The sequence below is a fragment of the Corvus cornix genome, chromosome 4, assembly GCF_000738735.6.
Source record: "Corvus cornix cornix isolate S_Up_H32 chromosome 4, ASM73873v5, whole genome shotgun sequence".
In the NCBI taxonomy this organism is placed as follows: Eukaryota; Metazoa; Chordata; class Aves; order Passeriformes; family Corvidae; genus Corvus; species Corvus cornix.
The window spans coordinates 23,983,529-23,998,568 of NC_046334.1; the positions used below are offsets into that span (position 1 = coordinate 23,983,529).

General features: G+C 38.9%; 1 protein-coding gene across 4 annotated transcripts in view; it reads right to left on the bottom strand.

The window, feature by feature from the left end:
* Window positions 1-15,040, bottom strand: part of GRIA2 (glutamate ionotropic receptor AMPA type subunit 2) — a 93,855-nt gene that overhangs the window by 48,873 nt on the left and 29,942 nt on the right. For all 4 annotated transcript variants that reach the window (XM_039550444.1, XM_039550445.1, XM_039550447.1 and 1 more), the window contains exon 3: window positions 3,805-4,044. In XM_039550444.1, the coding sequence (XP_039406378.1) occupies window positions 3,805-4,044 (240 nt within the window). The remainder of the gene's footprint in view (window positions 1-3,804; window positions 4,045-15,040) is intronic.

Sequence of the window (15,040 nt, forward strand, 5' to 3'; positions counted from 1 at the left end):
TAAGAAAAGGATCAGCTGCTTAAACAAAAGCCATTGAAGAGCTTTTGCTCCCTGCAATTGAGCAGTACTGTATTTAAACCTAGACCTCACTGAAGTCTGGCAGAATTCCCAAGTTCTCCAGTGATGGTAATGGATTTATTATTTCTGCTGCCTGCAGTCATATCCCTGATTATAAAAGATGTGTTGAGATATATTTTTCCATATAGATAAGCAGGCTCAATGCTAACACCTACAAGCAGTGCTGAGAAGTTTGCTTCCATCTTGTACTTTTGGCATGTTTCTGATAGGAAGCTGTAATGTCTGTACAGATGCAACTGCCTACAATATACTGTAAAACCAGTGAAGGCTTAATTTGACAGATTTTACTTCTTAGGGATTAAATAATGTAGTCTAGAAATGAAAATTACAGCTGGAAATGAATTCCTGCTATACAAAAAGTACAATTTAAATTATTTCCAGCAGTACAAGAATGAGACTTACCATGTTTCAATTCCTACCAGAGAATTCTACATTATTCTAGAGAGCAGTTTTAAGGCTACCAGATACTATTATTGGAAGAAAAAAAAAATTAGACTTTCTTACAAGCAAATTGACACTTTTGCTCATTCTTCTCTCCTGAAACCACCAAACATTGGGAGTCATTTCTTTGAGACAAATTCTGCCTTGGTATGTAAAGGGAGCTTCAGGTATAACTCTCATGAGAAATAATAGTGGTTATACTCACAAACATAGAAGGAAAGCACTAAGAATTAATTTGTCTCCCAGTTTGTAAGTATAATATTAAATTAAGTTTGGTCAGTGTTTAGCAATTCAGCTTCATCAGTGAAAAATGGTAATGCCATACAGCACTACACAAGACTGGTCATCAGCAAAGGTAGAAAATGGCAGGCTTCCAAAAGGATAAACTGAATTATTATCTTATAAAATTCTGGTTTGCCAAGTCTCTTTAAGAAAGACTGATACTAAGTTTTGTATGTCATGTAGTGAATACTTAGTTTAAAATCACAGATAACGACAGTCCACCAGTACATATATAAACTAATTCAAAAGCTAAAGATAAATGTGGAGAACTTGCGTTAAAAGGCAAAGATTAGTAATGTAAGCAAACTGAGAGATGCAGGGAGCATCCTAAAACATTAAAAAGCACTGAAGTATGTTTATACCTCAAAATACTGCTTGAAATTAAAAACTAAAAAAAAAAAAAAAGAAAAATCAGCCAAACTGAAAAACATTTAATCTGAATCATTGTTTCAAATCAGATTTCAGGTCTTCCAACCTGTCTGTATTTCCTCCGAGTTAAACAATCTCAACTAGGCACAAATTAATAAGGACTATTAATGCAAACACTACCCATTGCAACAGGTTTCTATATTTTTGTCATCTGATCTTCTATTTTTCCTAGGGTTTCTCTTTTCCTGGGGTGCCCATTGCAGAGATGTCAAATGGCTGCCTGGATCGCTTGCTTTTTTTTGGGGTGGCAGATTTGTTATCCCCATACAGCTTAGTTTATTCTGATAGCAATAACATATTGCAAAATAACAATAACAAAAAAAGCAAACCCAAACCAAAAAAAGCAAACCAAAACCAAAAACCAAACAAACCCAACCAAACAGAAAGCATTCACAGCAATACTTCTGTGAAAGTGAAATAATCTGGAGAGTAGCAACAGAAGTAGGAGACTCTGCAGAGGAGAAAACTCCAGTAAATTCAGTTGGTTTTTTTAAGCTGCAGGAGCACTTCTGCTTGGCAAACTCATATCCTGAACCTTTTTTGATTATCATGAGACAAACTCTTAATTCAGTGAGCTCTGAAAAGGAAGACTGACAGAGGCTGAATAACTTAGAATCTTACAATAATGTTACTACTGTTTCCAAAACTCAGCAGAGAGGAGGTAAGGATGGCAAAGGACACTACTCCACGTTACATGAGAATAACTACTGTATTAAGACAGTAATAGCTTGGGCACACACATACTGAATGGCCTCACTCCTTACAGACAGGAATGACAGGAAATTGCCCTGTACTTCAGCCAGTCAGTCCCTAACCACAGAGGTGCTCTAGCACTAGCAGTAAATGATTCTTCAGGAATAAGTCATTCAGACTAATTCCTGTTAGCCTTCATAGTTTCCACAAAGATTAAGTCTCCTTTTTTATCTCACTCCTAAAGGTGGAAACAGCTTCAATTCTATATCATTCCTTCAATATACATCACTGTCACTACATTAACAGGCAAAAGTGCTTAAAGGAACAGTGGATTTGTGTATCCAGGATTTGATGTCAACTTAGCTGGCTACAAACTGCTTGACTCTGCAGGTTAACCTCATGTAATCTGTGAGGAGCACTGGGGCACTGAGGAGCAACAAATTAGTCCACATAAAGGTAGGAGCTTCATGCCTTGGAGCTTGTTATCACTGGGGTGCCTTGCCACAATTAAAACAAACAGGTTTGTTTGAAAAAAAGGAAGAACCAAAGGATGATCAGAAAGAAAAGTCTCATGTTGTTATTCCTGGCCAGATTCAGACAGTGCAGCTCACAAGAACTAGGTGTTTTTCAGTATTTCCTAAATATAAATCACATGCAGGTCACACTCTGCCTACTGCTGGATGATTGACAGAGTACTGGCTAAGAAAGTAGTTTTACACCTGTCCTTTCTAAAAAGACAGTGAATGTTTCTGATTCTAATGTGAATTTGAAAAGGAAGTGCCAGAGAAATGAGCTTAGCATTCACTGTTCCATGTGACGTTACCTTTGGAAGCTACACACCAGGTTTAGTTCTTCAAACTTGAGTGCTTACAAAAACGGTAAAGAACTCTCTTGAGGAGACCCCTTCAGCTTCTGAACATCATGTATAAAATGGCATCAGAATGCAGGGAATTTAATGTCAAACAAACCATAAAATGTCTCAAGAAACCATAGGGTGATATAACCATACTTTAAATCTATATTATTTAAATATATTTAATATTTAACTCTGACTAATGAACATGCAGGCAAGCAACAAAATAGCCCTCTTAAAGGGAACAGGAGCAGGCAAGGATAGAAGTAAGTTAGCTAAGGACTACTAGGTGAGCAGAACCTGAAAATGGAATGATAATAATGGAATTCCAGAAGAAGCAGTTAAAAACCCACCCTTTCCAGATAAAGCTGCTTCTTCTCAGAAAACTAACTGATATACCACAATTTGCCAGTGATTTTCTTAAGTTCATAAGCTGTTATATTATTACGACTACAGCCATAAAAGGGCACAGGACTTGAGAAGGCTGTATGGTGGAGTTAACTGGTCCCAAGCAATGGGTTTGGGTTTATCAACATCAACAGTAAAATCTAAGCTCAACAGATGAGAGGAACTCGATACCAAAAGCAGTCTCCAAAAAAGTAGGGACTGATTGCATCCAAGATTTATTGCTTGCTTGGTGCCCAGCTATGGATTTTGCATACATGGAGTCAATCTGTGGTAGCAGATAACCCTTCATGCTCAGATTTTTTTTTTTTCTCCTTAGATGTTTCTTTGACAAAAAAAGAAAAAACTTTACATAGAAACTGTTTTACAGCATGTGACTAATCTCACATTGTTTAACAGTTGCAATTCTATTAATGCATACAGTAATAATTTTATTCTCATTTAAACAATTTTCTTTCTGTCCCAAAAGCTGATTTCTAAATGCAAGAAACACATGATTCAATTAAACTTACACTTGCTGGAGGTAAATATTTCTTCTGTTATTTGCTTATCTAATATGAATTCCAGATTTCAATGAGATACATCTGCCAAACAGGGTGCAGGTAAAAAGTAGCACACCTTACCTCTGTCACTGTCATACAAATATGCAAACTTGGTCCACTGATAGTATTCGATCAAGCTAAGAAGAGCTCCCTTGAGGTCAGGTCTCATCTGAATGACAAAGGGATGTGTTCCATCTGTTGGGAAGCTGGGAGTTATGAAGGAGACATGAAGAGTCCCACAGAATGATGTTATGGTATTTACAGACTTCTTGTCATAGAATCCAAAAATAGCAAAGACTCCTCTTGAAAACTGGGAGCAGACTAGGAAGAAGAAAGGCAGACAATTAGTGGGAGAATTTATTTTTAAAAATTATTGAAAACTCTTATCGTGTATATATTTATGAGAAATGTATGTTTGCAAAGTGTCTGACCACATAAATACCAGGCAAAAAAAAGTACTACTCTGCTATGGAGATGATTTTTTAGCATTATCAATCAGTAATATAAAACTTACACTAGAAAAAACAACAAAAAGGAAGTATCAGATATGTGGTTCACACTCCTAGATGACAAATTCAGAAATAAAACTCAACCAACTTATTCTTAAATTTAATTTATGTTGTGAAGAATAGTGATGCAGACATCAATGGCAGTTGCAATTAAAAAAACAAGACATTATGAGCACACATAGCATTAAGGAAACAGATAATGTTTTGTCATGTTAAAAATAAACTGTGTGTGAGGTCAAGACTCACTGAGCCTTTTGCAAAATACGTTAAATAACTTTCCATTTGTGGAAATACAAAGTCAAAACTAAACCCAATTCTATCAAGAGCAGTAAGAAGTCCATTTGCTTTAAAGTCCTCCTGTATTAAAGCATTATTTTAATTCCTGCTTTGTAGGACTCAGCAAAAGCTGGTCCTTCTGGATGACAGCTGAGGTCATGTTGCAGGAAGAATAACCTCATAGGTGTAAATAACATGCTGATTGTTCACTTTTTATCAGTGGAGACAATTCAGGCCAGTTGATGAATGTGACTGACCACTGCAGCCTGTGCAAAAGCGCCAGTTCTTCCAGGGTATTCTTTTCTTTGAGATTGCAGGGTATACTAGTGCCTAAGTTCTACAGCCAGGGTACAATAAGGAAATATTAATCTCTGATGAACTCACACATATCATTTATGCATTCTTTGGTTTGCAGAGTCACCTTGAACAAGACACATCCTTCTAGAGACACCTGACCTGCTTATAGATAGAAATCACAGTGTAATTGATGCTAATTTTGCCCAGCCACTTACTGCACTAATCCTTGAATATAATTCATATAAAGGCAAAAATAAGTTGGTTTATTTTTAGAATTTCTTAGATTTGAACTAATACCACAGCCTTACCTTTTAAAGTTAATTTATCTTTATTTTTAAAATTGTGTTTTTTTAAAAGAAATATTATCCCTTTATGCCTTTTACTACTCATTGCTATCCTCTTTTCATGGCTTTGCCTATGTATCTTTGCTACCAGTCATCTCTCACGCCCTAATTATTCCTATATTCCAATTAAAAGCACCTTAACAGGATGAGTGAAATTCTGAGTCTGCCAGTTTTAAGTTTTCACCTATTAACTTTAATTAGGTCAGAATTTCGCCTCAGGTTAGAAAATACAAGTGATTAAAAAACTTGATGAGCAACACCTCTTCATAAAAGGATGATGCAGGTTTTACAGGGCTGGAGTGCAAGATGGTCAAACCTTTTCCGTTCCAACAGCAAATCATTACTGAATTATAGAATTGTTTTGGTTGGAAAAGACCTTTAAGATCAGAGTCCAATCATTAACCCAGCACTGGTGAGTACACCTCTAAACCGTGTTCCCAAGTGCCACATCTCAACATCTTTTAGACACATCAACGACAGTTACTCAACAGCTTCCCTGGAACAATTGTTCCAATGCCTCCCAGCCCCTCCCATGAAGAAATTTTTCTTAATATCCAGTCTAAATATCCCTTATCCTAACTTGAGGCCATTTCCTCTTCTATTGCTCATTTTCTGGGAGGAGAGACCAACTTCCACATTGCTACATCCTCCTTCCAGGCAGTTGCAGAGAGCAATAAGGTCTCCCCTGAGCCTCCTTTTCTCCAGGCTAAACATCCCCAGCTTCCTCAGTTGCTCTTCATAGGACTTGTGCTCCACACCCTTCCCCAGCTCCATTGCCCTTCTCTGGACATGCTCCAGCACCTCAATGTCCTTCCTGTAGTGAGGGACCCAGAACTGAACACAGGGTTTGAAGTGCAGCCAAGCACAGGGGGACAGTCACTGCCCTGGTGCTGCTGGCCACACCATTGCTGATACAGGCCAGGATGCCATTGGCCTTCTTGGCCACCTGGGCACTGCTGGCTCATGTTCAGCTGCTGTTGACCAGCATCCCCAGGTCCTTTTCCACTGGGCAGCTTTGGAGCCACTCTGCCCAGGCCTGTAGCCCTGCATGGAGCTGTTGAGACCCAAGTGCAGGACCCAGCACTTGGCCTTGTTGAAACTCACACAATTGGCCTTGGCCCATCAATCCAGCCTGTCCAGATCTCTCTGTGGAGCCTTCCAACCCTCCATCAAATCAACACTCCCACCCAACTTGGTGTCATCTGTGAACCGACTGAGGGTGCACTTGATCCCCTCATCCAGGTTACTGATAAATACATCAAACAGGGCTGGCCCCAGCACTGTGTCCTGAGGGACACCACCTGTGACTGGTTTCCAGCTGGATGGAATGTCATTCATCACTGCTCTCTGGGCCTGGCCATCCAGCCATTTTTTTACACCTCCAAGTCATAAGCAGTCAGTCTCTCCAGGAGAATGCTGTGGAAACTGTGTCAAAGACATTACTAAAGGCCAAGTAGAAAAGATTCACAGCCGTTCCCTCATCCACCAAGAGGGTCATCTTGCCATAGAAGGAGATCAGGCTGCACAAGCAGGACCTGCCTTTCACAAATCTGTGCTGGCTGGGCCTCCTGATCACCTGCTTGATCTGCATGTGCCTTGTGACAGCATTCAAGATGACCTGCTCCATTACCTTCCCCAGCACAGAGGTTTGGCTGACAGGCCAGGTCATCCTTCTGACTCTTGTAGATTGGTGTCACATTTGTTAATTTCCAGACAGCTGGGACTTCCCCAGTCCTAGCAGACTTGATGTCAAGTCAACTGACCCGTGATTTAAAAAAAAAAAAAAAAAAAAAAAGGTCAAAAATCAAAATTCTGCTGATGGCACCAGACTTAGAGCCAGGTATTGATCTGCTGGCTTGCTGGTTCTGTTTCTTCCCTCATCTTTTCTGCACCCAGAAGGATAGAGAAAAATGCCACTTGTGCTCCTGATCCCTCAACCAGCAAGTCCCGGAAGTCTCTTGGTTGCTCTCAGACTTCTTGTTGCAACTTCATTGTTGCCTACATGAAAATAATCAACCAAGGACAATCAGTCAAAGGCAGTATTCAGGGCAGGAAGCTCTCTCTTTATGCCTTAAACCAGAGCCCAGGGAGGCAGCAGATTTCCCTAAGAAGTGGGTCTGGTTGGCATAAGGTGCCTTCTGCTCCCTACAGCGGGGCATCTCCTATGAAAATGATCCATCTTTTTTCTTCATGGAAGCAGTTTTGATGCAGAGCATGGGCCAACCTCAGCAACTCCTCCATGCTGGATGAACCACTGTCCTTGCTATCATTCAGTTTCACCTGCAGAGCCTCACACCTGTTACAGGAGGGCACCTGGGAAAGTGGGGCTGTCACAGAGGAGACACACCAGCTACGCCAGGCAGGAACCCATCACCATTGTCCCCTATCCCTTTAGTCACTGCGTTCGCCCAGGCAGAGAGAGGAAAGGGAATCCTCTGTATCATGTATCCAGTCTGCCTGTCCAGCCTGTCTCAGGGAAAGAAGGTAGCTTTTAGTCTCTCTCCCTCTCGCTCTCCCTGCCACTCCTGAACCCACTCACCTCCCGGAACTCTGTCACTGAGCAGAGGAGTTCCCCTACCCAGGCACAGCTCCCACAGGGATGCTCGCTGCTGCTGGTCAGCACTGGTCAGAGCAGGCTCCACCCTCCAGCCCGACATCTGTGTGGCAGCATGTTCCCATTGGAGCCCTGTCTGGGCATGTGTGTCACGGTGAACAAAGATTTCTGAAAAAGGCTATGAATTTCCTGAATAGCTTTACTGTTTAAGTTACTGGAACTTCTTGTTCTATTCCATATAATTATGCTCTCGCTGAGGCAAAACCAACTCACTACCTCCCCACACACTCATGAATAATTGTTTCCCATGTACAGTAAAGGCTAAATATTGTCTGAACTTGCTACAATAAAGACATTAATGCCTCATAACTCACCTTCAAAAATGCACACTAAAATAAAGCATCAGTTTACTTCTGGATTCTTAGGTAAGAATTTTGCAGAAGACTGTTACTTGTACACTACTGTGACCTCCTGTATTAAATCATTTTAAGGCTGCATCTGAGGTGACAGAGACAACAACAGTCTCATCAAAGGATCACCGAAAAATAAAAATGTTTTATGTCACTACTGCCAACACCTAGGATGCTACCATTTCTCCTGTCACACTTACTGCTTTTTTTCCATCACCAGTCACTGATTTTAGGCATAGATGGAATAATGTTCCCTACAGCAGCCAACAACCAGAAAATTTGAAAACCATAGGTGATGCCTTTTCAGAATCACCACCCATCCTCTCCTCAACCTTCCTGACACTGGAGACCTTTACCTTGAACCATGAGTTTTCTCACTTTTGCTCTTCCTATCTTCTCCTCTGTACACTGGGGACAGAGGAGAGAGTGAGTGGCTGTGTGAGTGCTTTGCAGGTGGTAGGGTTAACCCATGACAGGGTAAAAGGTGTTATTCCCACACCCACAGGGCAGACCTGTTAATATTCCTGGCCTGTGCTCCGCTGTACCTCTGCAGTGATACACACACCCAGTTCTTCCAAACTGAACATCCTCTCATACCACCTCTCATCACAGCTTACTTAAATGCAGCACTCTTGGATTAACACAGTGAACAACTCTCCATTTAATAATATTTACACCTGATAAATCATCACTCCTTACATATTCATGTCTTCTTCTGGGGAAGGTTGGTAAAACTGGAATTTTGATCTCCTCTCCTTCACAAAGTGAAAGATGAGTAAAAGGTACCACCTCCAGCTGGGAAAGTCAAGTCACTGCAGTTCTCAGTACCTAGAGGAGCTGCAGTTTAAAAGCTGAATTACACATACACATGTGTAAACAATCCCAACAAATAATATGGTAAAAGCAAAAGCATTTTATATTTTTCAAATTATTATGAAACCTGAAAAACAGATACAATGTCTCATTTAATTCAACCAGGGCTCCCTTAATGTGAGATAAAATCTCTCTAACACAAATCTTCAAGTATGGACATAACTCACATCTGGGTCAGCCACAAAAATCAGGATCAACTATAATCCAGGTAAAAATAAATTTTCATCAGCAGTGATCAGTGTCACAGTTGCTCACTGAAGAACATCAGTGTTGTGCTTTTCTGTATGAAATTCCACTAAAGGTAAGCAGGCAGGCACCTATGCCATGTAATAAAAATGTGCTGCAAATAAGCATTTAGAATTTGTCTAAAGACAAATTTTTGCAATTTTTCTGGGTTTTTTTTTCTTTTAGGAGAAGAAGGGGAAAGAAGGGACGGTATTTCCAAATATAGTGGTGACCCAGTGGATAATGCAGAAACTGCAATTGTATTTGGCAGGATTCCCACCTCAGACTAAGTCTACAGTCATGTTGCTATTGCTGGAAGACATTAGTTTTATAATAGTGAATCACAAGCTGTTCACAATTATTAGAGTAAAAAAAAAAGTCACGATGATTAGGACTCATAAGCCATTGAAATATGAAAGATCTATTTCATTAATGACATTAGGGCCAACTGCCAGGATTAATTTCTTTCAAGCTCTCCTATATGAATTGAAGTTTTTTAGGTTTATGGGGTCCTTTCTAGAAATAGTCTATGGCTTATTTAGCAACAAGAGGGCTGGAACATAGTAAGCTCATTTTGTGATCACTTTTCTAGAGAGATTCTCCTAGAATGGCAAATAACTGTGAATTCCAAGAAACAGGGTAAATAAAAATTCCTGAGAAGGAACAATTACCAGAAGGTTTTGTTATAGTTAAGATTTAAGTATTTTATATTTGACTTCTTGTTCTTCTACAAACACAGCCGGACACAAACCTTGTTTGCCTTTTTTTTCCAGAACATTGAAAATGTGCCCTAGACTTTTATTCCAAAAGCTAGGGGCCAGATTTGCTCAAGAACAAAATTAAGCTTAAGCCTGCAATGAGAAGTAGGTGCCCTGTCACAGGGTGGCCAAAACTGCTTGCTCCATTATTAACTCTTCCACTGTTAACTACATCTGCTTCTTCTTAGAACTCCTTTTTACCACAATGCATTCATACCTTTCTCTCTTTCCCACTTTCTCCATTTCACTATTCTGTTTTGTCAATGAACTCTATAAGCAGGATAACCTGATATTTACCACTCTGGTCATGACTGGTTCTTCAGAAACAAAGAAATACAGCACTGTACACTCTTTGCCTCTCCCCACATAGAGCATATTTCTGTGATGCATATCATCCTAAACCCAAAGCACAGGAAATGCCAGCTGAAGAGTACACTTGCAAATTCCAAATACAAAAATATTACAAATATGCTAAGCTTTACACAATGAAGTGACTCCAGTGAAGGAATGATAGTTTGTTTGCATGACTGAAGAACTGAATCATTAAATCACATAGAAATAGCTGGATTTGAATACATATGCTTAGAAACTCTTCCTGATTAAGTCTTCCTAAGCCAAGATTTTCTTCCTTCAGTACTCTCTAAAGGAAAAGTAATAAAGCTAATAATTGTTTACATTCAGGGACAATTAAACTGGAAAAAGAAAATTAGCAAAATGCTAATTACTTACTGGAAAAAAAGTCTAACAGGACATGCTTACAGGTAAATTTCCGAACACCGGTATTGTGACTCTTAACATACTACTGAATTTTTGTTCATGAGCATTTTGATACTTGGTTTCTGTCCAAAGATGAAAATTTAAAATGAGAAAGTATTTGCCATTCAGCACTTGAATTTCAAATGCTGTCCAGTATTAAAGTGGCTCTGTATGTTGTTCTATTGTAATACCTTGGTTTATTATGGTGCTAACAAGTGTTTTAATATTAGCACAGGCAAATAAGTATTTAGTGCAATTATTTAATCATGCATATGGAATAATCATTCTCTTACTTCTATGAGAAAGAAACTACAGCATATGTGTAAAGAAAGAGTCAAGCACCACCTCCCCAAAAGAGACCAAAATACAAAGGAAACACTCATTGGTTTGAAAAGCTGATAGATGAGTTGGAAGTAGCCAGGAACAAGATGTGGAAACTGAATGCCCAGTTTACACAATCATTTCAGCTTCTGAAAGAGCACATTATGAATAAGCAGAAAGTAGAAAGGAACAATAGATGGAGCAAAAAATAAGCAGCAGCCACAGAGAAAAGAAAGAATTCATATATGATTGAGACTGTATCAGAAAATCATTGTGAAAATAAAAACCACTATGGATTGCTTCCAGAGCCATTACAAAGACTGCAGCACAGCAGACAGCATATTACATACACGTTCCTAGACTAAATAATTTTTTTTAGCTACTATAGTCTGCATGGTCTATTTTACCCATTCAGATTCTACAATTACCTCCTAGATGTAAGCTTCCTCTCAGGAAGATTGAATAAGGCATAAAGAATCACTGAAGTCCATCCAGAGTGATATTTAGAATGACAAAAAAGTATGTTTTAAGCAGAACAACTTGAGACGGAAATACTTTTTTCTAAAGGCCATGGTAGGCTAACTGAAATTGGGAAGAAAACAGCTCCCCAAGGCTCAAAGAAGAGCATAATAACTGAAAGAAAACAGACTAAAGTTTTATGGCAGTATTCAATAAAACACAGGGCACAGAAACCAAATAAAGGCTGGCATTTCAAAATTCCAAGATACCCTTTACCAAAGCTGAGAGGGAATCAATGCCAATTAAAAAAAAAATCAATGGCAATCAGAACTAAAAATATGCCATACTTCTGGATAACAAAACAGTGAATTACACTGAAAAGACCTTCCCTTTTATCCTTGCAAATTTTAATTCTAGCACTGATAAATGTAGAGTTTTATCTTATTTTAAGCATTTAAGAAAATCTGCCCAAAATTATAGCCATTCAATACTGATCTAAAGTGTGTACTCTCCTCTTTGCAGATTGTTCATATACATATCTTATGGCTAAAATAATCCCCAAAACAAACCAGACCTCATTGGGAAAGGTAATAATTGAATATTGAGCTCACACACAAAGAACGATGTGGAGCTCACAAACACTTCAGTAATGAGCTCCTCACCTGTACACTCAGCATTAATGCACAAAACGTGACTTAGAGCAACAGACAGGGAGTTTACAAGCCACCAGTCTCTATCAGAACAGGGGGGCTCAGTTTTTCACAGAGCTGACTACAGAAATTCTCAGACTGGAAAAGGAAGAATTTAAATCCTGAGGCTGGAATGTCTGTAGAGCACAATTATGGTGGAGCAGATGCAAAGGATTTTTCTCTTTTTTCACCTTTTCTGGCAGAAATGCAGTCTTTAGTTATTGCTACAACCTGAACTGTTTGCCCAGAGATTATGCAACTGAATGGAACTTTCCACACCTTGTTATTAGCAAAAGCAGCTTTGATCGTTTTGTAAAATTAGACTCAAAACCTGGTTTGCTGCAGTACCAAACAAGCCCAAAAGCCAGAAGAGAGGCAGCTTAATCTGTTTCAACCGGTCAATCATACTTCCCACTGAGGAAAGAAACGTTGTGCCAATATGGGATATTTTAAGCAAGCACAAAAAAGCCTTCATGAAGTTAGTAGCCATCTGTTAGGAAAGTACATGATGATAGGCACAGCTTCTCTATATGCTAATGCTGTGATAATGAAGGTGGTAAATAAACAGCATGTTCACAGTGAAACAACAGGTCAGAAAAACAGTCTGTTTCAATGACAGTTGCATTCAGTTGCACATTGCTTGGCTGTGTACTGTAAAGCATTTGAAAATCTTTTTCATTGCTAGAACAATTACCATGATGCAAAAGAAATCATTGCAAACACTGTTGGAAAAATTCATGTTAAAACTACTACATTTTTATGAATCAAGTAAGATTTCTGCAATAAAATCCAAGTCTCCTCATGAAAGAAAAAAAAATCCATATTCCACAAAATTCTTACACAGCTCTTCACTGTTAGGATCCTAGTGTATTTGTCTAAATCTCCCTTTCATTCAGCTGAAGGAGACATAATGTTTCCTGAACTCCAAATACAGTGACCTGGGAACTCTATTAAATAACAGAAATATAACTTTATCTTGTCTCCAAAATCCAGATAATCTTCAGGAAGTTTGTCTCCCCCGCCTCACTTCTTTCTCTCCCTCCACCATCCCAAATAAAATCCATACTGTCTCCCTTTGATTATACAAACTTTAACTCACCAATTTCCTTCCAGTCTGAGAACTCACCTTGCAAATGTGCCTTGCTGGCTTTCTGACCGTGTTTCTACCTTTCCCAACAATTACAACCTTGCAGTAACACAAAATTTTGAGTGTCCAACAAAGTATTACCTCCTAGATGCAGGAGCAGATAATCAAACCTAAGAAGAGGCTACTGGCTTTTTGGAGCCACACTGCAAGTCATGGAGAAGTTATCTCTTTCAGGGCCAGGCTTGCTTTGTTCAGTCATCATAATTCTACAGAATTTAACAGAGACAATATAATTTATCCCAACTAAAAATGTAATTCTCCATTTTTAGCATAACCATTTTCACACATATTTTCAATCCAGAAATGTTATATGCAACACAAAATTCATCATCTCCTCTTCCCCTTAATCAGCATTGCTGGAAGCATCCCATTTCTACATTTCATTAATCATATTCCAGTTCCCAAGAAAATGTCATTGTGTAAAATTGTCTTTGAAAATTTGTAAAAGGGTTTGGAAAGAGATAAAATTAACTTGGTAGACAAAACTACTTTTTGTTAAAATGTTGACAGATTGGGATTCAATTTATCAACTTGTTTTTCTTTAATTGAGCTAGAAGGACCAACCATCACTCCTGAGCAGATTGTCTCACACCATCTAAAAGCAAACATGGTTTCAGCACAGTTTCTCTGTTAGAAGGATGGAAATAGCTGCAAGAAAAGACTCTGAGGTTACCTTGTAAGAATAAAAAAATGAAATCTGCAGCAAATCTTAAGGAAACTGCTGTAAGGAATGAAGATGATTTCATGAGGCAGAGAAAGTACAGCAGAAAATATGAAAGTGATCTGTTTCTACTGAAGAAGTCTTCATACTACATTTTTAAAGAATAAACTGTGATTTTCCAACTGGTCACCAGTGACCTGCCATACATCTTATTCTGAGAAAGTCAGATGTTTAGTCTTATTTATTTCTTACATATCTCTGTCTCAAATGATGCAGCTGGGAGTGTGTTTCCTTCACCCTGTACAGGCCAGCCTACACCTTGTCACTCCAGCACAGCTGGCACTGCAGCACACAGCTGTACTACACCTGTCATACCCAGCCCAAGGTCCCCTCCCTCCAGACAGCTGAATCTGATTTTCAAGTAAATTATCTAACTAAAAATTTTGGCATAAACATAACTCTGCTGAGAGGAATATCTCACACAAACTCATGATTAAATGTAACAATAATAAAGACAATTTCCTATGCTGTCACGGGTCCAACAGCTCGTACACCTCATAGGAATAATAATGGATCTCTTCCACCTGTAACAACTTCCACCCAGCATTGTTCCAGCCTAAACCACTGACCTACAGCAAAGGGTGGCTTTGTGTGGTTCTTTTGGTGACATTTTAGCAGCACTTTCAGCCATAGTCTAACTTCCTGCAACATTTTGCTGATTTATGACACTCATTGGTATAATCAGCTGCTAACCTAATTGTCAAGCTTTATTTGGATTTACAAATGGTCCAGTACTCACATCACACACCTTCCTATCTGCATGCCCTATTTTTTCAATGACTGTAGAAGTAAGAGAAACATCATTTATTTGGGAAGTATTCTGTGGAGCATTCAATAAACATTATTAGTAATACAAATCAGAATAGCAGTAAGATCCTCTTAATTAGGTCACTCTAGTGAACAGCTGTTTGTCCTGATTATATGACTTATTTAATTAAGAGAAGAACATATTCAAAAATAAAACAGCAGGGAGTGGTT